General features: G+C 49.7%; 3 protein-coding genes across 4 annotated transcripts in view; 1 reads left to right on the top strand and 2 right to left on the bottom strand.

The window, feature by feature from the left end:
• CGN (cingulin) overlaps window positions 1-2,626 on the bottom strand; it is a gene marked incomplete in the record, with an annotated part of 10,634 nt that extends 8,008 nt beyond the window's left edge. The window contains 4 exon segments of the mRNA XM_088181074.1: window positions 178-252; window positions 488-554; window positions 875-966; window positions 1,465-2,626. Of these exon segments, the coding sequence (XP_088037200.1) occupies window positions 178-252; window positions 488-554; window positions 875-966; window positions 1,465-2,604 (1,374 nt within the window).
• Window positions 2,627-5,648: 3,022 nt separating this feature from the next.
• On the top strand, window positions 5,649-9,011 carry PSMB4 (proteasome 20S subunit beta 4). The gene is made up of 7 exons (XM_088181078.1): window positions 5,649-5,818; window positions 6,398-6,604; window positions 7,076-7,222; window positions 7,389-7,470; window positions 8,194-8,310; window positions 8,559-8,647; window positions 8,884-9,011. The coding sequence occupies exons 1-7, from the start codon at window positions 5,682-5,684 to the stop codon at window positions 8,894-8,896; spliced, it is 792 nt and encodes a 263-aa protein (XP_088037204.1). The 5' UTR covers window positions 5,649-5,681; the 3' UTR covers window positions 8,897-9,011.
• Window positions 9,012-9,585: 574 nt separating this feature from the next.
• POGZ (pogo transposable element derived with ZNF domain) lies at window positions 9,586-26,227 on the bottom strand. 2 transcript variants are annotated; one of them, XM_088181072.1, is made up of 18 exons: window positions 25,812-26,227; window positions 23,302-23,426; window positions 22,188-22,363; window positions 21,466-21,574; window positions 21,086-21,244; window positions 20,261-20,524; window positions 19,582-19,691; window positions 18,732-19,039; window positions 18,339-18,493; window positions 17,906-18,006; window positions 17,484-17,630; window positions 17,060-17,194; window positions 16,037-16,176; window positions 15,226-15,366; window positions 14,971-15,030; window positions 14,130-14,242; window positions 13,437-13,461; window positions 9,586-12,679 (listed from the first exon to the last, which is right to left on the bottom strand). In XM_088181072.1, the coding sequence occupies exons 2-18, from the start codon at window positions 23,423-23,425 to the stop codon at window positions 11,218-11,220; spliced, it is 3,729 nt and encodes a 1,242-aa protein (XP_088037198.1). In that variant the 5' UTR covers window position 23,426; window positions 25,812-26,227; the 3' UTR covers window positions 9,586-11,217. The 2 variants fall into 2 exon arrangements, with proteins under 2 accessions (XP_088037198.1, XP_088037199.1); XM_088181073.1 differs by lacking the exon at window positions 25,812-26,227 and adding an exon at window positions 24,950-25,171.
• Window positions 26,228-27,170: the final 943 nt, after the last annotated feature.

Raw genomic sequence — 27,170 nt, 5'->3', positions numbered from 1 at the left:
TAAAGGAAAGGGTTAAGGGGGGATTTAAAGGGTTAATGGATTTTTGGGCCCCAAAACCCCAAAAGAGAAAAAGGGGAACCCACAGTGACCCCAAATCCCCCCAAAGGGCCACCCCAAAACTGACCCCAAACCCTTTTAGGGTCCCCCCAAACCCTTTTAGGGTCCCCCATTACTGGGCTGGCTCCGCTGCAGCTCCTGGGATTTCCTGTCCAGGATTTGGGATTGGGACGAGTCCGGAGCCCCCACGGAATTCTGAGAAAATTGGGAATATTTGGGATGGTGGGGACATCCCATCCTGAAATCCCAAATCTGCCCCAAACCCATCCCAAACAAATCCCAAATCTATCCCGAACCCCAAATCCTAAACCCATCCCCAAATCCCAAATCTGCCCCAAACCCATCCCAAATTCCAGACTCATCCCAATTCCCAAACCCATCCCAAACCCCAAACCTGGCAATTTCGGGATTCCCAAATTTTGCCCCTCACCAATTCCTGGAGTTTCTGCAGCAGCCTCGAGCTTTTCCTCCTCAGGGAAATCTCGCTCTCAGAGCTCCTGGGATGGGGGAAATTCAGGAATTTTGGAGGAAAATTTGGGAATTTTGGGATCAGGGAAAAAGGAATTGGTGCTGAATTCCCCAAATCCCAAATTTGGGGGAAAAACTTTGGGGAAGATTTGGGAATCTTGGGTTCGGAAAAAACGTGGGGGATTTTTGTGGGGATTTTATGGATTTTTTTTTTGAGGATTTTTCGGGTCTTAATGGGAATTTTTTTGTGGGATTTTGGTGTCTTTTTGAGCTATTTGAGTAGATTTGGGGTTATTTTTTTGTTTTTTTGTGGGTTTGGGGATATTTTGGGGGGTTTTTTGGGGCTCACCCCTCCCTGAGGATGCTGTAGATGAGCTCTGTGGGGTTTTCTCCTCCCCCCAATTCCCGCTGGTCCCGCAGCAGGTCCGGGGTGGATTTCAGCTTTTTGGGGGAAAAAAATTCCAAAACAATTTAAATTACAGTTAAAAACCCAAATTCCTCGTCCCCGAGGGGAAAAAAACCGGATTTATAACAAAAAAAACCACAGTTTTATAGGAAAAAATTCTCAATTTTATAGGAAAAAAATCCTCAATTTTAAATGAAAAAATTCTCAATTTTATAGGGAAAAATCCCAATTTTATAGGAAAAGTTTTATATTTAAAAATAACCCTTTTTTAGGGGAAAAAACCCCTCAATTTCTATATTAAAAAAATTAATTAAAACCCCAATTTTTATATATATATATATAAAAAACAATTTAATTACAAACCGCCAATTTTTATATTAAAAAAAATTTAATTGAAAAACCCTTTGCATATATGTATTATATAGATATATTTTTAATATGTATATTTTATATATATATAAAAAACAAAAACCATCAACTTTTATATTAAAAAATAATTTATTTAAAAAAAAAATAATAATTTCTCTCCTTACCTGCATCTCCATGCTCTTCTCCTCCACGCCCCTGAATCCGGCGGGAATTTGGGGTGGAATTTTGGGAATTTCCTGGGGTGGAATTTGGGGGATTCTTTGGGATTCCCGGGAATCCAAACTCTGCGAGCGTTTCCTGGGTGCGGCCGCGGGGCCCCGGAGCCTCCGAGCCGCTCGGCCTCGGGAATTCCCGGAAAAATCCCCAGAATCGAATTTGGAAATGAGGGAATCCACCGAGCCCAGCGGCTCCGTGTCCACGTCCCCCGCGACTTTTCCTGGAATTTTTCCCGGGATTTTTCCGGGAATTTTTTCCCCTTTTTTCCCCCTCAGGTCGCCGTGGGATTGAGATCGCCGGAGCTCGTCCGAGGATTCGGGGAATTCCGGGCCTTGATCCCAAAATTTTGGGATCTCTTGGGATCTCCTCGAATCTTGATCTGAGAATTTTAGGATCCCTCGGGATTTTCCTGCATCCTGATCCCAGGATTTGGGGACTTCCGGGCGTTGATCCCAAGATTTTGGGATCTCTTGGGATCTTCTCAGGTCTTGATCCGGGAATTTTGGGATCCCTCGAGATTTTCCCGGAGTTTCCTCATCCCAGGATTTCGGGATCCCCCTGGACCCTCCTGACTTTTCCTCACCTAAAAATTCGGGATTTTCCTCATCCCAAAATTCCTCTTCCCCCACAGTTTCCCCCTGGTGGCTCCGGGTCGGGACATTTGGGGCAATTTCGGGGGAATCTGGGGCCATTTTGGGGTTCCTGGCTCTGAAATTTGGGGCCATTTCTGGGGTATTTGAGGCCATTTCAGAAGTGAAATTTGGGGCCGTTTTGGTGGGTTTCGCTCTGAAATTTGGGGCCATTTCCCCCATGACATTGGTGCCCATTTCGGGGCTCCTGCCTCTGCCACCGGTGGCCATTTCTGACGGATCCGTGCCCATTTCGGGGTTCCCCGCCCTGATCTGCACCCCGAAGCTCTCGCCCCCTCCTTGGCCACTGTTGAGGACCACGAAGGGCTGCCCGGCGATGCCCTGCACCCTGACGGCCACCCCGTAGGAGCCGCTGCGAGCCCGCGGTGCGGGCGGTGCGCCGCCCTCGGAGCCGATGAAGCGAATCTGCACGCCGTGGTCCACGGGCCTGCCCGCCATGGCCACCGCACCTGCCCAAGGGCAACAGCAGTGGGGAAAGCGGCGTTTGTTACTTCTCCCCCTTCTTTAAACGATTTTCCCCTTTTTCCCCTCATTTTTTTGGTGATTTCCCCCCTTTTTTCCCCCCACATTTTTTTTTTGTGATTTCCCCCCCCCCCGTTTTCCCAAATCCCAAAATCCTTAAATTCCCAAGTCCCCAAATCCCCAAATCCCAAAGTCCCCAAATCCCCAGTTTTTTGGGATCTGGATCCGTCCCCAGTCCCATAAAATCCAGGAAAATCCGGTTTTTTGGGATCTGGATCCGGAGCAGGTGGAGAATCCACAGGGGGGGCTTGGGATTGATCCCAAAAAATCCCAGAATAAATCCCAAATAAAAAATCCCAAAATGGCTCCGGAACCGCCGGGAGTTTTGGGAAATTCCCAAAATCCGGTTCAGGGTTTGGATTTTTCCAGGATTTCGGGGATTTCCCTGGAAAAGCAGAAGGAAAAAAGGAGGGAAATGGGAATTTCAGGGTTAACAATGAAAAAAAAAAAAAAAAAGGAGAAAAATGGGAATTTCAGGGTTAAAAAATGCAGAATTCTGGGAATTTTGGGGCCTGGCCAGGAGCCCGGGAAGCACAAAGAGCTTTTTGTGACTCCAACCCAGAAAAAGTTGTTTTGTAATTCCCAGGGGAAAAAAAAAAAAAAAAAAAAAAAAAAAAAAAAAAAAAAAAAATCCTGGAGCTGCTTTCCCGAGATTTTTTCCCTTTTTCCTGAAGGAGGAAAATGGAATTTTTGCGGTTGGGATGGAGAAAAGGAGGGAAAATTGAGATGGGAAAAGACAGGAAATGAAGGAAAAAAAAAATCCCAAATTATCCCAAATTATTCCTGCAATTCTTGGGTTTGGATTTTCCCGATATATTGGGAGTTCCCAGGGAGGTTTTCCCAAAATTCTGGGTTTTTTTCCCCAAATTCTGCTTTGTTTTCCCAAAAGTCTGCTTCATTTTCCTAAAGAATTCCCAAATGATCCCAAATTAATTCTCTCAAATGATCCCAAATTAATTATCCCCAAATATCCCAAATTATTTATTCCAAATGATCCCAAAAAATTTCCCAAATATCCCAAGTTAATTATCCCAAGTTAATTATCCCAAGTTAATTATCCCAAGTTAATTATCCCAAGTTAATTATCCCAAGTTAATTATCCCAAATGATCCCAAATTTTCCCCAGATATCTCAAATGATGCCGAATGAATTTTCTCAAATTATCCCAAAAAATTCCCCAAGTATACCAAATTAATGATCCCAAGTTAATTGTCTCAAATGACCCCAAATCCCGGGAATTCCCGATCCCGCCCCCCCAGATCCGGTGACGCTTTCCAGGGAAATGGAGCCGAGGAACCGGAGCCAGAGGGATGAAATTCCAGAGGGGGGAGCACGGAAAATCGGGAATGATCCCAATGGGAAAACTGGGAATGATCTCATTAATTGGGATAACTGGGAATGATCCCAATCCCTGGACCCAAAAAATCCCTGTAGGGTTTGGGGTCGCCCTGGGTTTGCCCTGGATTTCATCCCAAAATTCTCCACCCCAAGGAATTCATCCCCAAAATTCAGTCCCAGAATTCTCCACCTCAAGGAATTCATCCCCAAATTCAATCCCAAATTTCCCCCAAATCCCAATTCCCACCTTGAAGAATCCATGCCAAAATCAATCCCAAATCCAATCCCAAATTCCCATCCCTGAGGAATTGATCCCAAAATTTCCCCCCTCAAATCCCAATCCTCCACCCCGAGGAATTCACCCCAAATTCCCAAATTTCTCCCCCCCCCAAGGAATTCCTAACCCGGACTCCAAAAAGCCGCAGGGAAAAAGCAAAACCTCAAATCCTGAATTCCACCCCAAATTCAATCCCGAATTTTTCCCCCCCTCCCTGATCCCGAAAAAGCCGCAGGGAAAAAGGAAAAAACCTCAAATCCTGCCCAGGGGAAAGGGAATTCCAAAGGAATTCCAAATAAATTCCGATCCCAAACCGGTCTGACCGGTCTGGGAACGCCCCGGAGCGATCCCATAAAACCCCGCCCCAAACAAAAGGGGACAAAAGGGACAAAATCCTCTGGATTTGGGATCCTTTACATCCTCCCTAAAAGGGACATTGGGACCCCCTAAAGGGACACAGGGACCCTGTCCCGTGTCCCCAGGACCCTGTCCCGTGTCCCCAGTGCCACCAGGACCCTTCCCCGTGTCCCCAGACCCCTCTCCGATGTCCCAAGACCCCTGTCCCGTGTCCCCAAACCCCTGTCCCGTGTCCCCAGACCCTTGCCCGGTCCCCAGCACCCCCTTCCATGTCACCAACACCCTGCCCGGTGCCACCTGGACCCTGCCCCGTGCCACCAGCGCCCTCTCCGGTGTCACCGCGCCCTGCCCGATGTCACCAACACCCTCCCCGCTGCCACCCGGACTCTGTCCCGTGCCACCAGCGCCCTCTCCGGTGTCACCAACACCCTTTGCGTGCCACCAGCGCCCTGCCCGGTACCACCAACGCCCTCTCCGCTATCCCCAGCCCCCTCTCCAGTGCCACCACCACCTTGTCCGGTGTCCCCAGCCCCCTTGCCCGGTGTCACCGGTCCCCCCTGCACGCCACCACGACCCCCGCCCGGGGAGCAAGACCCTCTCTGGTATCCCCAGCATCCCCTCCCGTGCCACCAGCACCCTGTCCGGTGTCCTCATGTCCCTGCCCGGTGTCCCCAGCCCCGTGTCCGGTGTCCCCAAGACCCCCCCCCACTCACCGCCCGCTCCGGCCGCTCCCGCCGCAGCCACCGCAACCTGTTACCTTCGCCCAGGCCCCGCCCCTCGCCGCTGATTGGGCGGTGCCACCCCAAGTTCCACCTCTTTAGGGCGGGACCTCACCGATAAACCCCGCCCAACACCACACCGGTGCTGCGTCACGTGGTACCGTTGCCATGTTGGGAAGGGCGCAGCGCCCCTGCTGGGATTTCCGCCACGCTTAAGATGGCGGGTAAGCTACGCCCACTCCTTACGGTGGCCGGGAGAGGCCGCGTTCCCTCTGCGCAGGCGCAATCGCGGCGTGACTAAGATGGAGGTCGGGGCAGCGCCGCCGCCGTTCTGGGCCGGGGGCCCGGCCCCGGGACAAACGTACATCCCGAGAGCTCTGGGACGGACAGACATCTTCTCCCCGGGCACCGGAACCGCCCTGCCCGCCGGCCGCACCCTGTGAGGGCAACGCGGGGCGCGGGAGGGCGGGAAAGTGTGAGGCGCGATGGGCGAAAGGGCGGTCTGAGGGTGAGGGGAGAATGGGGAGACTGGGGGGGACTGGGGAGGAAGAATTGGGGAAATGGGGGGGACTGGGGAGGAGGAACTGGGGAGACTGGGGGGAGATGGGAGGGGTGTCGGGAGATTTGTGGAGGGTCTCTGAGGGCTGGAGGGGCAAATTGGGATCCGAACTGGGCAACCTGGGAGCCAAACTGGGCAAAACCTGGGCGGGGATGTGAGGTGTGAGGGGGATTTGGGAAGGGGGAAATGGAAGAAGGAAATCCGGAAATGCCGGAGAGACTCCAGGGGTGCGGAATGGGCAAACTGGGAGCCAGACTGGTGAAACTGGGAGGTAAACTGGGACCCAAACTGGGATCCAAAATGGTGTAAATGGGAGTCAAACGGAGAGCTAAACCGGTGTAACTGGGAGGTAAACTGGGACCCAAACTGGGATCCAAAATGGTACAAATGGGAGCCAAAGTGGGAGCCATACTGAGCAAACTGGGATCCAAACTGGTGTAACTGGGATGCCGTCGACAGGACCCCGATGGTGACGGGAACGTCGGTGCTGGGGCTGCGTTTCCGGGGGGGGGTGATGCTGGCGGCGGACACCGTGGGCTCCTACGGGTCCCTGGCGCGCTTCCGGGGGATCTCGCGCCTGCTGAAGGTGAACGATTGCACCGTGCTCGGAGCCTCGGGGGACCTGGCGGATTTCCAGCACCTGCGGCAGCTCCTCGAGCAGATGGTGTAAGAGCCCATGGAAGTGTGGGAATTCCCCACCCCGAAATTCCTCGGGAACGCTGGAATTCCCGTCCCGAAATGCCTCGGGAATTCCGGAATTCCCCGTCCCCAAATTCCCCAGGAATCCCAGAATTCACATCCCAATATACTCCCATAATTCCAGAATTCACCATCCCAAAATCACACAGGAATTTCAGAATTTTGCAATCCCAAAATCCCCCGGGAATTCTGGAATTCCCACCTCAAATTCTGGTGTGATTCCCAGGAATTCTCCATCCCAACATCCCAATCTCCAATCCCAGAATTCCTTGGAATTCCTTGAGCACAAATCCTGGAATTCCTTGGTGTTCTTGGAGCACAAATCCCCAAATTTCCGGGCGCTCCATCCCCGAATTCGGTGACATTTTTGACCACAAATCCCCGAATTCCGCGGCGATTTTTGCCCCGCTCCGATGCCGGAATTCCCTGGGCTTTCAGGATCGACGAGGAGCTGCTGGGGGACGGGCACAGCTACAGCCCGCGGGCGCTGCACTCGTGGCTGACGCGGCTCCTGTACAGCCGCCGCTCCAGGATCAGCCCCCTCTGGAACTCGGTGCTCATCGCCGGCCTCGACGGCGCCCAAAGGTCGGGACCCCCAAATTCCGGGAATTCCCTCCTGGAATTTCCCCCCCACGGGGATTTCCTGCCGCTTCTTTCCTGGGGTGATTCCTGCTCCTTCCCAGGGAAATTCCTCATTTTCCCTGGGGCTGTTCCTGCTCTTCCCCAGGTGATTCCCCCTTTTACCCTGCAGTTTCCTGGGATACGTGGACATGCTGGGCGTGGCCTACGAGGCTCCATCGCTGGCCACGGGCTTCGGGGCTTACCTGGCACAGGTGAGTCCAGCCTTGCCTGATTTTGAATTAATTAATTAGTTTTTAATTGATTATCCCGGGATTCGGGGCTTACCTGGCCCAGGTGAGTCCAGCCTTGTTTCCTGTTTAATTAATTTTTAAATTCAGAATTAATTTTTTTAATTGCTTATTTTTTTTTTTAGTGAGTTCTCCTTTAATACCCAATTTTTTAGTTCATGGCTTTTAAAATTGTTATTTTTTTTTTTTTTTAGTTCATCATGTCATTATTTTAATTCACAGGTTCTGATTAATTTGGTTTTTTTAATTTCTAAATTTTAATTCCTGTGTTCTGATTTCCTTAATTTCAATATTTAATTTAGTATTAATTAATCTTGACTTTTCTAATTTGACTTTTAATGTTATTTTAACTAATGGCTCCTGATTTCTCTATTTGATTTTTATCTGATTTTACTTCATGAATCCTAATTAATTTGATTTCGTAATATGATTTTAACTCACGGATTCTGATTTCACTAATTTGAATTTTTAATTGTGATATTAATTAATCCCGACTTTTCTAATTGGATTTTTTTTTAATGATTTTAGTTTACAGATCGTGGCTCATTAATTTGATTCCTTACATGATTTTAATTTTTTTGGTTCCTGATCAATTTGACGTTCCCACAGGAACAGGTTAATTGGGTGTTTTGGGCCGATGTTAATTAATTAGTTAGTTAATTATTTAATTAATTGATGTGCCTGCAGCCGCTGCTGAGGGCGGAGCTGGAGCGGGAGCAGCTCCCGACGAGGGAGGAGGCGAGGGAGCTCCTGGAGAGGTGTCTGAGGGTGCTCTACTACAGGGATGCTCGGTCCTTTAACAGGGTCTGTGTCCCAAAAACCCCAAACCCACCCCAAAACCCACCCCAAACCCATCCCAGCCCCAGAGCTCCTGGAGAGGAGAGTTTGTAGCCAAAAATATCCCAAAATCCACCCCCAAAAACATCCCAAACCCATCTCAGTCCTGGGGTTTTTTCCCATGGAATTCTGGGTGGGGACTGAGGAATTCCAGATTTTAGGAATTCCAGATTTTAGGAATTTTGGGACTGAGGCATTTTCTGGGTTTCCCGCAGTTCGAGGTTGCCGTGGTGACCGAGAAGGGGGTGGAGCTCGAGGGGCCCCAAACCCTGGAGGCCAATTGGGACATCGCCCACGTGGTCAGGTGAGAATTCCAGGGAAAAATAAAATAAAATATTGGGAATTCTGGGACATCGCCCACCTGGTCAGGTAATTCCATGGGAAAATAAGATATTGGGATTTGGGAATTCTGAGGCACATCCAGGTGTTCTGGAGACACCCACTGTTTATCCAGCTGTTCCAGGTGTTATCCAGGTGTTCTAGGGGTCACCCAGATGTTTTCCCTGCCCCTCTAACCCCTTTTTTCCCGTTTTTTTCCAGAGGTTTCGAGTGATCTCCAAGGAGCTGCCCCGCCCCCGTGGAATTCCCGATTTTATCCTGACCCCTTTTTCCTTCTGGAACTGCAAATCCAGCGATTTTTGGGAATAAAAAAAATCATTCCACACCAATCCGTGTGTTTGTTCTTTGGAAATCCTCCAGAAAAAAAAAAAATCTGGGAATTCTCCCCCCACAAAAAATGGAAATTTTGGGGAATTCCAGGTGGATTTGGCGGCTCCAAATCCAAAATTGTGGAATTTTGGAGGTGGGAAAAGCCCTTTAGGGATGAAGTTCTCAAAAACCTGGGAATTCTCCCCGGAATTTCCAATAAAATATTGGAATATTCCAATCAAATTGAGGAAAATTCCATAAAATACTGGAATATTTCCAATAAAATTAACGAAATTTCCATAAAATATAGGAACATTTCTAATAAAATATTGAAATATTTCAGTAAATTAAGGAAATTTCCATAAAATATCAGAATATTTCACTAAAACCTTGAAATATTTCATTACCCAAGGCCACAAAAATCCGATTTAAATGGAATTTTTTCCCCTCCCCACTCCCAACATTCCTTAAAAAAACCCCAAAAAACCAGGAATTCTCCACCAAAAAAAAACCCCAAAAAAATCCCAATTCTGACCCTGAATATCTGAATTTAATTTGGGATTTTTCCACCCAAAGCCCGCGGGAATAAAGGAATTTTTTTCCACAATAAAAACACTGTTTATTTATAAATCCATTTCCCTGCTTTTTATTCCACGTTTTCCACTCCTGTACAATTCCAAGCTGATCCATATTTTTTTTTATTTAATTCTTTTGAAATTTTTTTAATTTTTTTTTTAATAATTATTTTTTTCCTGTTTTTCTTCGGGGAAAAAAAAAAAGGAAAAAAAAAACCTCCACAAATCCTATAGAAAAACAGGTGCTGGGTGCCTCTGGAATTTGGGAATTCCAAGAATTTTTTTAAATTAAAAAAAAAACCAAAACCATTTTCCCAAAAAACATGCAAATTCCGGTAAAAAATCGGAGCTGGCAGTGAAAAATCAACCCAAAATCTTTTTTTAATTTATTTTTTTAAATTTTTTGACGGATTTTTCCGGATTTTTCGTCTCAGTTTTAATCCCAAATCCCGGATTTTTCCCATCCTAAGGAAGGCGAAATTTTCCAGGATTTTTAATTTTTTTTAAATAAAATTAAAACGCTCCAAAAAGGGGGGAAAATCCAAGGAAAATTTGAGTTTTTCTGCCCCTCCAGCAGGAATTTTTTTTTTGAGGGGGTGGGAAAAATTGGAAAAATCGAGGTGAAAAAATTCCCCCAAAATTCCATCAAAATTCCCATTTTTCATTTTAAAAAAACCTCAAAATAAGCAAGTCTCGAAGGAATTTTCCATAAAAACGAGGAATTTTTTGGGTTAAATTAAAAAAAAATTTCGACGGAAAAAGGAAAATTCCTGGAATTTTGGGGAACTTTTTTTTTTTGTCTTCCTGGAGGGAAGAAAAACAAATTTAAAAATCACGGCTAAAAAAATCAGGAATTATTGGACAAGTGAGGTAAAGAACATTCCCAAAAAATATCCACCCACCAGAGAGAATTCCTAGGAAATACCAACACAGTGAATCCAAGATTTTCTTTTTTTTTTTTTTTTTTAGGGTTTTGTTTTTAAATATTAAAAAGAAAAAAAAAAAAAAAATCCACGAAAATCTTCCCAAAAATATCCGGCGGAATTGCCAATCCCCCCTCCCCCCCCCCCAAAAAAAAAAAAAAAAAAAAAAGGAAGAAAAGAAAAAAATTCCGCTGGGAATTGGGATGGGTGTGTTCTGAAAACTGGGAATTCCTCGGGTTTGGGGCCAGGAATTTGGGAATATTTTGGGGGGAAAAAATTGGGAATATTCTGGAATTTTGGGGCCAGAAATGGGGAAAATCCTTGAATTTCTGGGGTGAGTTTGGATCTCCATAAATAGGGAAAATTCTTGAATTTTTGGGGTCAAAAACTGGGAATATCCTTGAATTTCTGGGGAGGGTTTGGACCTCCAAAAATTTGGAACATCCTTCAATTTCTGGGGTCAAAAACTGGGAATTTCCTTTCATTTCTGGGGCCTGTTTAGGTCTCCAAAAATAGGGAAAATCCTTCAATTTCCGTGCCCAAAATCCAGGAAAATCCCTCAATTTCCGTGCCCAAATCCCAGGACCTTCAATCGGCCGTTTCATTTCCGGCGTGAATCCGTCCAAATTTTTTTTTTTTTTTTTTTTTTTTTTTTTTTAAATAACTTCTTGAAAACTTCCATTATTATTTTTTTTTTCCCCCCCGGGGTGCGGGGGAAGGCGAAGCTCTCACATCTCCATCAGCTCCAGGTCGGCGTCCTCGAAGCCGTAGAAGGACTCGGCCTCGCTCTCGCCCTCGAAGAGCCGCTGCAGGATTTCGGGGTCGGCCTCGGCTCCGTCGTTCTCGGGCGACGCCGGCGACGATTCGCGGCTGGGGGCGATCTCCAGCCTCTCCTCCATGGCGGCGATCAGCTCCTCCTGCTCGTCGCCGCTGCGGCGCGGCGATGCGGAGCGGGCGGCGGGCAGCACGCTGGCCAGCAGGAAGGATTTGCGGATCAGCTCCTGGCAGCCGCCCAGGATCTCCAGCGCCTCTCCCAGCCAGCCCAGCAGCAGCTGCAGCAGCGCCGACGAGTCGGAATCCGCCACGTCCCTGGCGCGCTCCTTCCATTTCTTCTGCAGGAAATCCTTGAGGGATCTCTTGACGCAGACGTCCAAGGGCTGCGCCTTGGAGCTGCAGCCGGCCGGGATGACGGCGGGCAGAGTCCCCGCCGCGCTGAGCACGGCCAGCACCTCCTCGGACAGGTGCGTCCGGTGACAGTCCAGCAGCAGCATCCCCTTGGGGGAGCCGCCGCGGCACTCCGTGTGCTTCCTCCACACCCTCTCCGCCCACAGCTCCATGATCTCGTCGTCGCCGTATCCGTTCTCCTTGGATTCCAGCAGGACGGAGTCGGGAATGCTGCTGGGAGCGGGGTGCTGGCCCCGGGACACCACGAGCGCGGGCAGCACGTTGCCGTCGGCCAGCGCCGTCAGCACCAGCTCGCACCAGGGCTCGCCGTTGCCCACGGTCTGCAGCGCGCTCTCCTTGCGCTCGTCGCTGCCCAGAACCTCGGCGTCCAGGAAGAGCGAGATCTCGTCCACGGCGCCGATCATGGCCAGCGGCAGCTCCTGCCGGTGGATCTGGCGCTGCACGAACTCGATGAAGGCGCCGGCGTTGCCCTGCATCTCCTTGGGCAGGGGGTTGGCGACGCCGCGGCGCGTGCGGGTGCCCAGGTGGTGCCGCAGCATGAACCTCACGGCCCACTCGTACGAGATCTTGAAGCCGCCCTCCAGAGAGCGCCCGATCTTGGTGGCTTTCTGGAACAGCGTCTCCTCGTTGACGGGCAGCTGCTGCTCGCGCTGGGTCAGGACCCACTCGGCCAGCTTCTCCTCGGCCTCCAGGCTGAGGTACTTGCCCTGGGCGGGCTCGGCGCGGGGCTCGCGGCAGGCCTGGAAGCGGCGCAGCCAGCGGCGGATGCGGCGCGGGGGGTTGCGGAAGTGGCGCGCGGCCTGCTCGGTGCTGGAGCAGAGCGCGAACAGAACCACGCGCAGCTTCCGCACCGACAGCGCCTCCTGGCGGCCGCCGGCGGAGCCGCCCCGCGGGGCCGCGCCCGCCTCGGGCTGGGGGGGCGCGGGGGGCGCGGGGGGGCTCGGGGGGCTCCGGGGGGACGGGGGCGAGCGCGGGGGCGGGGAGGGCTGAGCGTCCGGGCTGTGCCTGAGCGGGAACACGGAACAAAATTAATTAAAGGGGGTTTGGGGGGGGAGAATTGGGATTTGGGGGGATTTGGGGGGGAAATTTGGGATTTGGGGGGGTTTGGAGGGGGAGAATTGGGAGTTGGGGGGGGAAATTTGGGATTTGGGGGGGTTTGGAGGGGGAGAATTGGGATTTGGGGGGGAAATTTGGGATTTGGGGGGGTTTGGGGGGGGAGAATTGGGAGTTGGGGGAGTTTGGGGTAAGGGGAGGGAAAAAGGAAAAGAAAGGGGAAGGGAAAAGGGGAGAAGGGGAAATGAGGGGAGGGAAGAGAGGGAAAAAGGAGGGAGAGGGAGGGGAAAAAAGGAGAGGAAAAAGGGGAGAAAAGGGGAAAATAAACAGGAGAAAAAAAGGGAAAGGAAAAAAGAAAAAGGAGGAATAAAAAAGAGGAAAAAAGAAAAAAGGAAAAGAGGGAAAAGGAAAGGAGGGAAAAAGGAAGGAAAAAGGAGGGAGAAAAACAGGAAAAAAGGGAGAAAATGGGGAGAAGGATTAAAGAAAAAAGGGGGGAAATGGGAAAAAGGAGGGGAAAAAGGGGAAAGAAAGGTAAAAAATTAGGTGGAAAAGGGGAAGAAAATGGGGTAGGAAAAGGGGAGAAGGGAAGGAAAAAGAGACAAAAATATGAGAAAAAGGAGGGGAAGAAAAGAGGGGAAAAAAAAAGGGAAAAAAATTCCCAATCCCATGGACGGGGAGGGATGAGGATAAATTGGAATTTTTGTCTTACCTGGAATGTGAAACCCAAGAAGACCCTGGAAGAAAAGAGAATATTTCCGTTTTTATTCTGATTTATTTCAGCTATTCCAGGCTTTTCTTTCCACTGATTTCCCATTTTCATTTCACAGGAATTTGGGATTTGTGAAGAATTCCCGAAAAACACTGGAATCGAATCAATTCTGAATTCCCATCCCCCAAAATTATAAAATTAATTCCGTTTATTCCCAATCTGAGCTCTGGAATTTGAAAATTTCTTGGATTTTGACCGGAATTTGGGTTTTTTCCTGTTTTTTCCTGTTTTTCCAGGTTTTTCCTGGTTTTTTTTTCCCTTTTTCCTGTTTTTTTTCCCGTTTTCCTGGGTTTTTTTCCCCAGGTTTTTTTCCCGTTTTGCTGGGGTTTTTCCCCATTTTCCTGTTTTTTCTCCATTTTTGGGGTTTTTCCTCGTTTTTGGGGTTTTTTCCCCGCTTTTTCCCCGTTTGGGGGGGGTTCCCCGTTTTTGGGGGGTTTCTTTCCCGGTTTTTTGAGGGTTTTTTTTTCCCGTTTTTTGGGGTTTTTTTTCCCGGGTTTTTCCTGGTTTTTTTCCCCAACTTTTTGGGGTTTTTTCCCGGGTTTTTTGAGTTTATTTTCCCCCGTTTTGGTTTTTTTTTTTCCCGTTTTTTTGAGGGTTTTTTTTCCGTTTTTTTGTGCTTTTCCCCCGTGTCACCTTGGCCGTGGACGTTGCTGGACTCGTGGGAGGGGTTGAAAACCAAATGTTTGGCCATGGAGTCGCCCTCGGAGGTGACGAAGAGGCAGGAGGAGCACGAGAGCCTCAGGCCACTGGAAATGGGGAAAAAATGGGAAAAATGGGGGGAAAAAGAAAAGGGAGAAAGGAGGAAAAAAGAGCAGAAAAAAGGAAAAAATGGGAGGGAAAAGAAGAGAAAAGTAAAAGGCATAAAGTAAAAACAAAAGAAAATAAAAAATGAAAATGAAAATAAAAGTGAGAGAAAAGGGAGGAAAATGGGAAAAGGAGAAAAAAAATTGAAAAAACGGAATAAAGAAGGAGAAAAGGGGAAAAAGAAAAAAAGGAGAGAAAAGGGGGGAAAAAAGGGAAAAAGGAGAAAAAAGGGAATAAAAGGGGAAGGAAAATGGGAGGAAAAGGGAAGAGGAAAAAAGAGAAATAAAATTAATATCAAATATAAAATGTGTCCAGTCCCTCATTAATAATTAAATCATGAAGAATTAAGTCATTACTTATTATTTGTTGTTATTATTGATAAAATTACTAATGATTAAATTATTATTAATAATTGCATAATAAATAATAGTTAAAAAATAAAATTTCCAATCTGTGGGACACAATGGGAAGGAGGAAATTGAAACAATAAATCCCAAAAATCCCAAAATTCTGGACTTTCTCCCAGAATCAAAAAATTTGGGAATTGCCAGAGGCTGGAATTTTTTTTTTTTTTTTTTTTTGTGGGAATTTTTTGGGATCTTTTTTGGAATTTTGGGAGAATTTGGGGGGGGGATTTTTTGGGGAAATTTTTTAGGAATTTTTTCCATACCTGGCTGTGTAATTCTTGAACAAAGCCAAATATTTGGGGCTTTTCCTGGGAACGTGGTTGCTGGGAAGGGAAAAAAGACGGAGAAAATACCCTATAAATCCATATAATTAATTTTTTTCCCAAAATCCCATTTTTCCTCCCAAACCTGGCTCGTACTAGATCGTGTGGTTTGCACAGACACAGAACCAGCAGCAATTTCCCCATTTTTACCCATTTTTGGCGATTTTTCCCCATTTTTCCCCCAGACCCCCGTACTTGATCATGTGGTTGGCGTAGGCGCGGGAGCAGCAGGTGCTGTAGCGGCACAGCGAGCAGTGCACGTAGGTCGGGAAGTGGTTGGGGAAATCCGGGATCTCAAAGCTGCACTCCAGGCACGTCTGGCGGCCCAGCCCACCCCTGGGGGAAAAAAAAAAAACGAAATCCGGAAGAGTCCCCAAAAAAATGAGCTGAAATCGAGCAAATTCGGCAAAAAACGGCAAAAAATGGGAGAAAAAAAGGGGGGAAAAAAAAGGGGAAAAAAAAGGCAGAGGAAGAGGGGCTGGGGGTCGGGGCAGGAGCCCCCCAGCGCTGGCTCTGGGAGCCCCCACCCCAAATTCACATTAGCTCCCCCTTTGCTCCCAAAATCCCTGCTTTTGACAGGAAAAAAATTGGCTTTTTTTGCCCAGCTCTCTTGGGGACTCCTCCAGCACCACCTCTCCCAACCCCACCCCAAAACTCCCATTCACTCCCCAAAATTCCCTTTTTTTTCCCATTTTTTCCATTTTTCCCCAGAATTCCCATTTTTTTTCCAGGAAAAAAACTGGCATTTTTTGCCATCTCACTCGGAGACTCTTCCAGCACCACCTCTCCCAGTCCAACCCCAAAACTCCCATTTTTTCCCGGAAAAAATCAAGCAATTTTTTGCCAACTCTCTTGAAAATTCTTCCAGCACCAGCTCTCCCAGTCCAACCCCAAAACTCCCATTTTCCCCCGGTTTTTTCCCATTTTTTCCCCAAAACCCCCATTTTCCCCCAAACCCCCGTTTTTCCCCCATTTTTTCCCCGCTCTCCCCCCGGCCAGCACTGACGTTTTCCTGCCCGCCCTGCGGGGGGCGCTCCTGTGGCACAGGAAGAGGGGCTGGGGGTCGGGGCAGGAGCCCCCCGGCGCCGGCTCCGGCGGCTCCAGGGGCACCGAGCGCGGCTGCGCCCGCGACGCCCGGATCGTCACCTGGGGGGGGGAATTCCCACTTAATCCCACAAAGATCCGGGAATCCCAGCAAATTCCCACCTCAGGAATTCCATAAACGCCAAAATAATCCCCCCAAAACCCCCACACACCACCCCCCACTCCCCATCCCCGCCACACAGAGCCAATAAAAACCCCTGGAATTCCAGGAATAACCCCGGGAATAATTCTGGGAATAACCCCTGGAATTGCAGGAATAATCTCTGGAATTCGGGGAATAATTTTGGGAATAACCCCTGGAATAACCCCCGGAATAATTCTGAGAATAACCCTGGGAATTCGAGGAATAAGCCCTGGAATATTCCCAGTAATAATTCCAGGAACAACCCCTAGAATTCTGGGAAGAATTCTGGGAATAACCCCTGGAAAAATTCCTGGAATAACCCCAGGAATAACCCCAGGAATTTGGGGAATAATTCTGGGAACAGCCCCAGGAATTCCTGGAATAACTCCTGCAATTATTCTGGGAATAACCCCGGGAATAAATCCATTAATAACCCCAGGAATACCCCCTGGAACTCCATGGGTAAATTTGGGAATTCCATGGATAATTGCATGAATCCCATGGATAATTTGGAATCAGGGAGATAACTCCCTGAATTCCATGGATAAATCTGGGAATCCCCTGGATAACTCCCGGAATCCCATCAATAATTCCGTGAATCCTGTGGATAAATTTGGGCATCCCCCGGATAACCCCCCAGATAATTTGGGCATCCCGGGGATAAATTTGGGCGTTCCCGGGGATAAATTTCGGCATCCCGGGGATAAATTTGGGCGTTCCCGGGGATAATTTGGGCGTTCCCGGGGATAATTTGGGCGTTCCCGGGGATAATTTGGGCGTTCCCGGCTGACGGGGCCGTGCCTTGGTGCCGGGCCGCAGCCCCTCGAGCTGCCGCGGCTTGCGGAAGGTTTTGTGGTGCTGCAGCTTGTGCTCGATCTTGTCCTTGGCAAACAGGAACTGCAGCCGGCACTTGTTACAGTGGTACACGCTCTTCTTCTGCAAAAACAATTAATTCATCAGTGATTAATTAGCAATTATTTATTGGTTATTGACAAGGTCTCACTAGGTTTCAATTGTTTATTGATTATTAATTAGCTATTAGAACTCTAGCCTGCAGCTGTAGCAGTGGTGCACGCTCTTCTTTGAGAAGAAATCATGATTAATTAATAATTATTAAATAAGTATCAGAACAATAAATGGCGTCTGCTTGTCCCACCCAAACCCAGCAAATCCCCATTCCCTCAGCATTCCCAGAATCCCGTTTTTCCCTGGAATTCTGCCCCACCTGGTGCCTCATGAAGTGCTGCTGGAAGGCGTTGCCGTTCTTGAACACCTTGAGGCAGTAGGGGCACAGCAGGTGCCGCGTGTCCTCGTGGATGAGGCGGAAATGAGAGTCCACCTCGGAGTACAGGGAGGAACGGTACTGACACACCTGGAAAATCCCAGAAAAACGGGAAAAATGGGATTGGAGAGGGGGAAGTGAGAGTCCACCTCGGAGTACAGGGAGGAACGGTACTGACACACCTGGAAAATTGGGAAAAATGGGATTAGAGAGGGAGAGATCCAGGTGGTTTTGGAAGCTGGAAATGGAATTTTGGGGCACCAAATCCCAGGAATTTTGTTACCTGGCAGATGTAGGGAATGACTCCGGGATTTCTGGGGTGGGATCTGGGAATTCCAGGTGGGAATTCTGGGATTTTTCGGTACCTGGCACACGTAGGGCATCTCCCCAGGCTTGTGGGTGTCCTTCATGTGCTGCAGGAAGAGCGGCTCGCTCTCAAACGCCCACTCGCAGATCTTGCACTTGGCTGCCCCAGAAAACGGGAAAAATGAGAAAAAAGTTGGAAAAAAGTCAGAGTTTGAGGGGTGGGGGGAAAGGGGGAAATAGGGAAAATGGGGGGGAGGAAAAAGGGAAAAAGGGAAAAAGGATAAAAGGATAAAAAATTCCCAGAAAAAGCAGCATAGCACTGACTGGAGGACTCAAAGAGTCTGTGGACATTCCCCAAGTGGAACTGGAGGTGGAAAGGGCTGGGAAATGAAACTTGGGGGGCATTTGGGGTGGCCTTCCCTAAATCAATTCCCACTAAATCCAGCATAGAATTCCCAACAAAAACCCCCAGAAAAGCAGGCTATCACTGACTGGAGGACTCGTAGGGGCTGTGCACGTTCTCCAGGTGCAACTGCAGCTGGAAGGGGGTGCTGAAGTGGCGGTAGCAGTGCTGGCAGATGCTGTGCACGTCCACCTCGCCGTTCTGCTGGTCCAGCTCCACGTGGTGCTTCATGTGGTTCATGAACCTGCAGGGACGGAATTCCCGCAATTCCTGCAATTCCCAACGCTCATCCCCGGGAAAATCACCCCGGGTGCTGCTCCCAGTCTGGGGTTGGGGTGTTTTTGGGGGGATCCATGGGGAATTCTCGGAGAATTCCTCACTGAGGGTTGTTCCTGAGGTGGTCACATCCCACTGCCCATCATCCCCACATTCCCTGAGAATTCCCGGGACAATTAACAGGTAATTAATGGCTAATCACTCACCGGATGTTGTTCTTGAGGCGCTTGGTGCAGTGGGGGCACCGGAAGGACGTTGGCACCCTGGGGCAGGGGGGCACGGCCGCCCCCTTGCCCCCGTCCCGCCCGTAGTAGAACTCATCCACCAGCATGATGAGCTTGGCCTGGGCGGGGTCGGCGCCGCCCTCACCTGGCTCAGGTGCTCTGGGCGGGGTCGGGGGCGGGGCCGGGGCCGAGCCCTGCGCTGGGGACGGGGCCTTGGCGCTGGGCGGGGCCGGCTCCGAGTCCAGGGATTTGCGTTTCTTCAGGAACTCCACCAGCTCCGGGCAGCAGTACTGCGGGCAATTAACGGGGAATTAATGGGTTATTAATGGGTTATTAATGGGGGAATTAACGGGTTAGTAATGGGTTATTAACAGGGCATTAACAACTGCTTGTTAAAATGAGAAGAGAGTTATTAGTGTGGGGAGATCGGGGTTAGGATGGGGTCAATCCCCCCTCGTTAAACTGGGGCTAAAATTAATCCCTGTTCATTGAACTGGGGCTGGGATCAATCCCTGCTCGTTAAACTGAGGATGAGATTAATCCACACACACTAAACTGGATCTAGAATGAATCCCCACTCATTAAACTTGGTCTAGAGTTAATCCTCGTTCATTAAAATGGATCTGGAATTAATCCCCACACATTAAACTGGATCTAGAATTGATCCCCACGTGTTAAATTGGGTCTAGAATGAATCCCACTGGTTAAGCCGGGTCTGGAATTGATCCCCACTCATTCAGCTGGGTCTAGAATTGATGCCCACGGGTTAAACTGGGTCTGGATTGGCCCCCGAGGCTAAGGCAGGCCCAGGGCCGCAGCCAGGGTGACTTACACACATGTGTCCCCGCAGCGCCTCGGTGACACGGAACTGGGAGTCACACCTGGGACAGACCTTCCTGCCCCCATCCTGCAGATCCAGGCTGGGCACGGGGGAGGAGCTGCCTGCACGGATGGAATTCCCACATTTATCCCCAAAAAAATCCCAAATTCCCAGCTTTCCTCAACCTTTATCCCATTAAAAAAAAAAAAACAACAAAATTTTCTACTTTTCCCAAAAATTGGCAAAAACTAAAACTGCCTCCAATGATGTGGAATTTAAGGGATTTAAACCAAATTTTACTTCACAAGAACCTGGAATGTCCCTTAAATCCAATTTTTGCCTCCCAAAGATGCGAATTTAAAGGATTTAATCCAAATTTTCCCTCCCAGTGATGTGGAATTTAAGGGACTCAAACTCAATTTTGACTCCCAAGAACCTGGAATGTCCCTTGAACCAAATTTTACCTCCCAAGAACCCAGAATGTCCCTTAGATTCAAATTTTGCCTCTCAGGGATAGGGAATTTAAAGGATTTACACCAAATTTTCCATTCCAGCGAGGTGAAAATTAAAGGATTTAACCCTAATTTTCCTTCCCAATGCCATGAAATGTAAAGGCCCCAAACCCACAGAGCCCAGCCCACCCCTCCCATCCCAAATTTCCCAATTTCCCCCCCGAATTCCCAGGATTTACCTTTGAGTGGCGCCGAGCTCTCGGCGGCACCGTGCTGCCCGGCCCCGGGGCTGCTGTTGGCCATGGCCAGCGAGGAGGGGCCGTGGGCTACTGAGGAGGGGCCGTGGGCTAGTGAAGGAGGGCCGTGGGCTACCGAGGAGGGCCCGTGGGCCAGCGAGGGCACCGTGCCCAGCGTGTTCACCAGCTTGGCGACCTCGGGGCCGCCAGCGCTGGCCTCGCCGGGCACGCCCGGGCGCTTCAGCGGCACAAAGCTGGCGATGCTCACTGCAGAGAGAGGGCTGGGGCTGGAATGCCAGCCTGGAATGCCAGACAGCAATTCCCTAACTGCTCAACACAAACTCACCCAGATTCTCCTCACTTCCCAACCTGTGCTTGGATGAAATTCCAGTGGAATTCCAGCCAGGAATTCCCAAACTTTTGAACCCAAATTCTCCAGATTCTGCAAAATCCCAATGGAATTCTGGACAGGAATTCCCAAACTGAACCAGAGTTCTACTCATTTCCCGGTCTAAGTTTGGACAACATTCCAATGGAATTCCAGCCAGGAATTCCCAAACTTCTGAACCCAAACTATTCTAGATTCTCCTCATTTCCCACTCTATGTTGGACCAAATCCCACTGGAATTCTAGCCAGGAATTCCCAACTTTTCAACCCAAACTCCCTGAGCTTCTCCTCATTCCCCAACCTGTGAAGGACTCGACCCAAAATCTGAACTCGGGCCCAACTCCCACACCCGCCCCATGGATTTTTCCACTCAAAATCCCCAAGAAATTTGGGCCAGCAGAATTTTGGGACCGCAGGGATGTGGGACTGGAGTGACTCACTCTGCTGGGGGGGCTGTGCCTGGGGCACGGTGCTGCGCAGCGTCAGCGTGGCCGGGATCACCGTGGCGAAGGCGTTGGCGCTGCCCGGCCTCACCTGAGCCACGGGAGAGAACACCTGGGGAACGCCCACTGCAGGTTTAACAAACTGGGCACCTGGGGCTGCACGGGAGAGAAAACATCACAGGGGTTACGGGAATTACTGATTTATTTGGGATTTATTTCCAGTTTTATTTGGGATTTCCAGCTTTATTTCCCACTGGAATTAATCCTGAGATGTGAAACTGGATCTGGAATTAATCCCTAGAGATTAAACTTTAAATATCCAGAAATAATATAGCTGTTACTGACGATTCTAATTAATGGATTAACGGGTTAATTACCTGGCACGAGGGTGATGGGCCGCACAGTCTGGCCCTGCTGCACGTTGAGCACGATCCCCACCTGGTTCATGGGGCTCTGCACGGGACGGACGTTCCTCACCGGGAACCCCTGCAGCCAAAACGGCACAAATTCACCCCAAAATATCCCAAATGTATCCAAAATATCCCAAATTCACCCCAAAATATCCCTGGAATCATCACTGGAATACAAGGGATTCATCAGCTCCAAAATATCCCAAATCCACTGAAAAAATATTCCAAATTTACCCAAAAATATCCCAAAATCAATAATCCCTGGAATCCAAGGGATCCGTCAGCCTCGGGAAAGAGAAGTTTCCCATGGATTTTCCATGGGATTTCCAGGGGTTTTCCATGGAATTCCCAATTTTACAGGGACTCTTCCTATAAAAATCCAACCCTGCAGTGAGGTCCAAACCCTGGGACATTTGGTGTCATGGGAAAACAGCATTAAAAAAATCACTGAAAAATGGGAATTTTTCCTGGGAAAAGGATATTTTTCCATGGATCTCCCCTGGAATTCCAAGACAAGGACTCTTTCCAGGATAATCAAACCCTGCAGCGAGGTCTGATCCCCACCCCACAACCCCGGGGGGATTTTGGCGCGACGGGAGAGCACCATTAAAACCTGAGTGGAAACGGGGATTTTTCCCGGGAAAGGGTCTTTTTCCCAGGATTTCCCCTGGCTCGGGGCAGGGGCTCACCTGGGTGGTGATGAAGATGGGCTGGGTGCCGGCAGGGGGGGTGGTGCCGTGGTTGGCGTTCTGCATCAGCTGCACGGGCCGCAGCAGCGGCTGCGTCACCACGGCGCCCAGGCCGGGCGCGGGGCTCTGCGCCAGCAGCACCGACTGCGGCCCCGGCTGCACGGCGGCCTGCGGCCCTGGGAACGGGAAAACACCGGCGGAGACCGGGGAGTGTGCGGGGATACGGGGGAATGTCGGGGGAGACGGGGAATGGGGGGGATACAGGGGAACACCCGGGGGAGACGGGGAATGGGGGGGATACAGGGGAACACCCGGGGCAGACGGGGGAACCCATGGGACAGGGGGGAAAGATGGGGGAAAAGGGGGGAAAATGTGGGGATACGGGGGAAATACGGGGGGAAAATACAGGGGGATACAGAGTAAAATCTGTGGGGAAAAGCTGTGGGGAAAATCCAGGGGAATGTGGGGAAAAGGGGAAATCCATGGGGATACGGGGAAAAAAATCCAGGGGATATGGGGGAAAAAAACAAGGGGTATGGGGGCAAATATGGGGGAAAAGGGGGAGAAAATTAAGGGGAACGAGGGGAAAAATCTGTGGGGAAAGAGGGAAAAATATGGGGAGAACGGGGGAAATATGGGGGAAAAAGGGGAAAACAATCCAGGGGCATATGGGGAAAAGATATGGGGGAAAAGGGGGGAAAATCCAGGGGAAAATACCTGGGAAAAAAGCAGGAAATTAAGTGGGAAAAGGGGAAAAAAATCAGGAAGAAAAGGGGAAATATTGAGTGGGAAAAGAAGGAAAAATGAAAGGGGAAAAGAAGGGAAAATGGGATAAAGGCCATTTCCTGCTTCCCAAATAATTATTTCCAAGCAGGAATGGGATAAATTCCTCAAAAATTGGGATTTTTATCCAATAATTGGCATTTTTCAATCAATAAATGGAATTATTAACCAATAAATTAGATTTTTTAACCAATAAATAGGATTTTTAACCAATAAATTGGATTTTTTAACCAATAAATCGATTTTTTTAGCCACTAAACGGGAACATTTTGAGCTGCAAAGGCAGGAATTGGCAATTCCAGAGGATTTTTGATTTTTATTTTTTCTGTACCTGTGGGATTTTTTTCCATGGAATTGTAATCCTCCACCACCGAGTCCTCGATGACGTCGCTGATTTTCTGCCAGGGCTCCAACTCCTCCTCCTCACATTCCATGAAAAGATCCGTGTCTGCCATCCTGGAAAAAATGGGGGGAAAATGGGAATTTCAGAAAAAAAAAACAGGAATTTTTTATTTCCCAAAAGGAGGAATGGGAATGATGGGGTTGGGTTGGGGTTAGAACCTGAAAATCTTAAAAAAACAAAAAAAAGGAAATTTTTGGTTTGGTTTTTTTTTTTTTTTTTCCCCAAGGAATTTCCAAAAAAAGTTGGAATTTTTTTGCTCTTTTCTCACTGAGAAATTCCAGGTTTAAATTCTCTGGTTTTTTTCCAAGGAATTCCTTGGAATTTGGGATGAAATTGAGCCAAAATTGGGATTTTTTTTTTTTTTCTCAGCTTTGGTTTGGAGGCTTTTAATTAAAATTAGAATTAAATGATATTAAATTTTTAAAAATAAGAAATAAATAGACAATCATGAAATAGAATTAAAATTAAGTAAAAACAAAATTAAAAATACAACAAAAATAAAAGTTAAAACTATGAATATAAATAAATGTGAGCAAAAATAAATTAAAATAGTATTAACATTTAGAAATATACATACTGTGCAAATAAAAATATTAATAAAATATAGATTAAAATATAAATTATAGACTTTTTTTTCCCCCCATTCCAAGAAGATTTTCCATCATTCCCTGGCCCAGAGAGAATTCCCAAGGTTGGAAGCACCAGGAGGAAAATTCCAAGAATTTTGGGAATTAAAGGGAAAATTGTGCATGCTTAAAATTAAAAACACAAATAAGAATTAAAATAAATAGAAGAATGAAAACAAAAAATAAGAATTAATAATTTCCCCAAATATTCCCAAACTCTGGGAATTTCCCCAAATATTGGAAATTTTCCCAAATGTTCCCAAACTCTGGGAATTCTCCCAAACTCTGGGAATTTCCCCAGCAGCAGCTGCAGTCTTGGGGGATTTTTGGGCTGGAATCCCAAAGCCTGCAGGAGGGAGGGGAGGGAATTCCTGTGGGGCTGATCCTTTTCCAGGAATTTTGGGATTCCTGGAGGAGTTTTCCCATTTTTTTTTCCTGCTTGGATCCAGGTGGGAGGATCCCAAATTCCTGAGGGAGGGATGGGGATCCCGATCCCAGATCCCTGACAATGAGGGATCCCAATGCCAGAACCTTGAGGGGTGGGATCCCAAATCTCTGAGGAGAAGGTTGGGATCCCAGTCCCAAATCCCTGAGGAGAAGGCTGGGATCCCAAATCCCTGAGGGTGAGGACTGGGATCCCAATTCCCTAAAGAAGAGGAATGGAATCCTGACCCCAGGACTCTCCGGGGAGGGCTGGGATCCCAAATCCCAAAGGGAGACGACTGGGATTTCAATCCCAAATCCCGAGGGTGAGGTCTGGGACCCCAATTCCCTAAAGCAGAGGGATGGACTCCTGACCCCAGGACTCTCCGGGGAGGGCTGGGATCCCAATCCCAAAATCCCCGAGGGTGAGAACTGGGATCCCAAATCCCCGAGGATGAGGACTGGGATCCCAAATCCCTGCGGCCGAGGGGCTCCCACCCCTCAGGGCTCTGGAGAGGGGAACTCACTCAGCGAAGGTGAAGCACCAGCAAGGCCAAGGATGATGGAGGGGGGGTGGTCGCACCTTGCAAACCCCTGATCACAAACCCTCCCCTTTTCCTTAACCTTCCCTAAAAACCGGGAAAACTCCGGGAAAAGCCCCCTCACACACAGCCTCAGCGTATTGTGGCGGCTAAGAAAGAGAGCGAAAAATAATCCCCGTGCCCAACATGGCCGCCCACCAGCGAAGCAGCGCCGCCAAAGAGAGGAGGGGGCGGCAGCACCGGGAGAAGCGGGGAGGAAGGAGGGACACGACCGCCCCTTCCTCATCCCCGTGGTGGTGACTGAGGGGGCGACCGTGAGGAAACCGTGAGGGGATCCCGGTATGGCGGGAGGGGGTGCGCGGAGGGAGCAGCGGCGGCGGGGCCGCATCACCGCCGCCCCCCTCCCCTGAGGGCGGCCGCTTCACCGCGCCCCCCGGGCCGTGAGGGCTGAGCGCGGATCCCTCCGCGTCCCTCAGCGCCCGCCCGGGGCCCGGCGGGAGCGGCCGCCGGAGCCGCCGCGGCTCCTCCCCGGCCCCTCCTCGGCACCCCGAGCCCTCCCTCCTCCTCCTCCTCCTCCTCCTCCTCCTCCTCCTCCTGCTGCTGCTCTTCTCCTCCTCCTCCTCCCGCCACCGCTTTGTGTACGGCGCGCTCCGGCCCTGCCGCCCCCCCCCCCCGCTCCTCCTTCTTCATTCCCTCCTTCTCCCCCACTCCCGGGCGGTTCGAGCCGGTTTCACCGTTACCGATCCTCCCCCCTCCAACTTCCATCTCCCGCCGCCGTCACCGCTACCCCCGGGGAGGCTCCGCTGCCTTCATCCCTCCCTCCTCTTCCCCGCGCCCCCCTCCTCACCTTCCTCAGCGCTGCCGCCGCTCGCTCCTATGGGGCTCCGCCGCTTTCCTCTCCCCGCAGGGCGCGGGGGCAGGTGGCATGAGCCCCCCCCTCCCCTCCCCGCCTCACACTTGGCGGGATGCTGTGGAGGAGGATGAAGATGGTGATGAAGAAGGAATTATGCCTGGCTCTGCTCGCCCTCTGTACGTTCTGCCGGGGGGCGGCTCCGTGCTTGGCGTGCGTGTGGGGTTTTTTTTCCCCCCCCCCCCTTCCTCTAATTCACCCCTCACGGAAAAAAGGAGGGGGGGGAATTTAAAAAAAAAGGTCGTCGGGCCCGGCGGGCTGATACAGGCGCGCGGCGCCCGCAGCCGCACCACACACACACAACACACACACCACACACACAAAAAGGGGACCTGGACGGCGGAGGGATACCGGTGACGTCACTTCCTCCTGCGCGCGGTGACGTCACGGGGGCCGGGCCCTGAGGCGGCTGAGGGAGGGAAGGGGAAGGGCGGGAAAATGGCGCCGCTGGGTCGCGACCCCCGCCCGCTCCTCACGGGCCTTCCCCTCACGGATCCGCCATTCTCAGGGCTCGCTGAGGGCCCGAGGGGTTGGGGAGTGCTGGGAGGAGCGGCCGGTGCTGCCTCAGGAGCTGAGGGGACGGTCCCGGGCAGGGGGTCCCGTGTTGAGTTCGAGCGGCCCCAGAGCCCCTCAGGGATGTGAGGAGGGGTCAGCCCACAGCGCTGAGGGAGGGTTGGTGCTCCCTGGCCAAATATTCTCCACCTGAGGCCAAATATTCTCCACCTGAGGCCAAAATCTCCCACCTGAGGCAGTGTTGGATCTACCTGGATGGGCTGCAGCCACCTTGCAGCCCTTGACATGCCCAGGTGAGGAGTTTTGTCTCCGAAGTGTTCAAAAATCTCCATCCTGAAGCTAAAAATTCCCCACCTGAGGCAGCTTCAATATGAGGAAAAATAGTCCGGAAAGGAGGGGAAAGCAGCCCCCCCAAAAAAGAGGAAAAAACAGCTCCAAAATGGGGAAAACCGCCTAAAAAATGAGGGGAAATCAGCCTCAAAATGAGGGGGAAAAAAAAAAGTGGGAAATCAGCCCCAAAATTAGGAGAAAAAAGACCAAAGATGGGGAAAACCAGCCCCCCAAAATGAGGGGAAGTCAGACCTAAAAATGATGAAAAAATAACCCCAAAACGAGGGGGAAAAAAGACAGAAAACAGCCCCAAAAATGAGGGGAAAACAGACCAAAAAATGGGGGGAAGCAGCCTCAAAATGAGGAGGAAAAAAGACCAAAAATAGAAGAAACTAGCCCCAAAAAATGAGGGAAAGAGAGCACAAAATGGGGGGAAATAGAAAAAAAAAATAA

The sequence above is a fragment of the Sturnus vulgaris genome, chromosome 31 (genome assembly GCF_052056855.1).
Source record: "Sturnus vulgaris isolate bStuVul1 chromosome 31, bStuVul1.hap1, whole genome shotgun sequence".
Taxonomy (NCBI): domain Eukaryota; kingdom Metazoa; phylum Chordata; class Aves; order Passeriformes; family Sturnidae; genus Sturnus; species Sturnus vulgaris.
The sequence above is the reverse complement of the archived record's forward strand: the minus strand, read 5'-3'. Positions and strand labels throughout refer to the sequence as shown.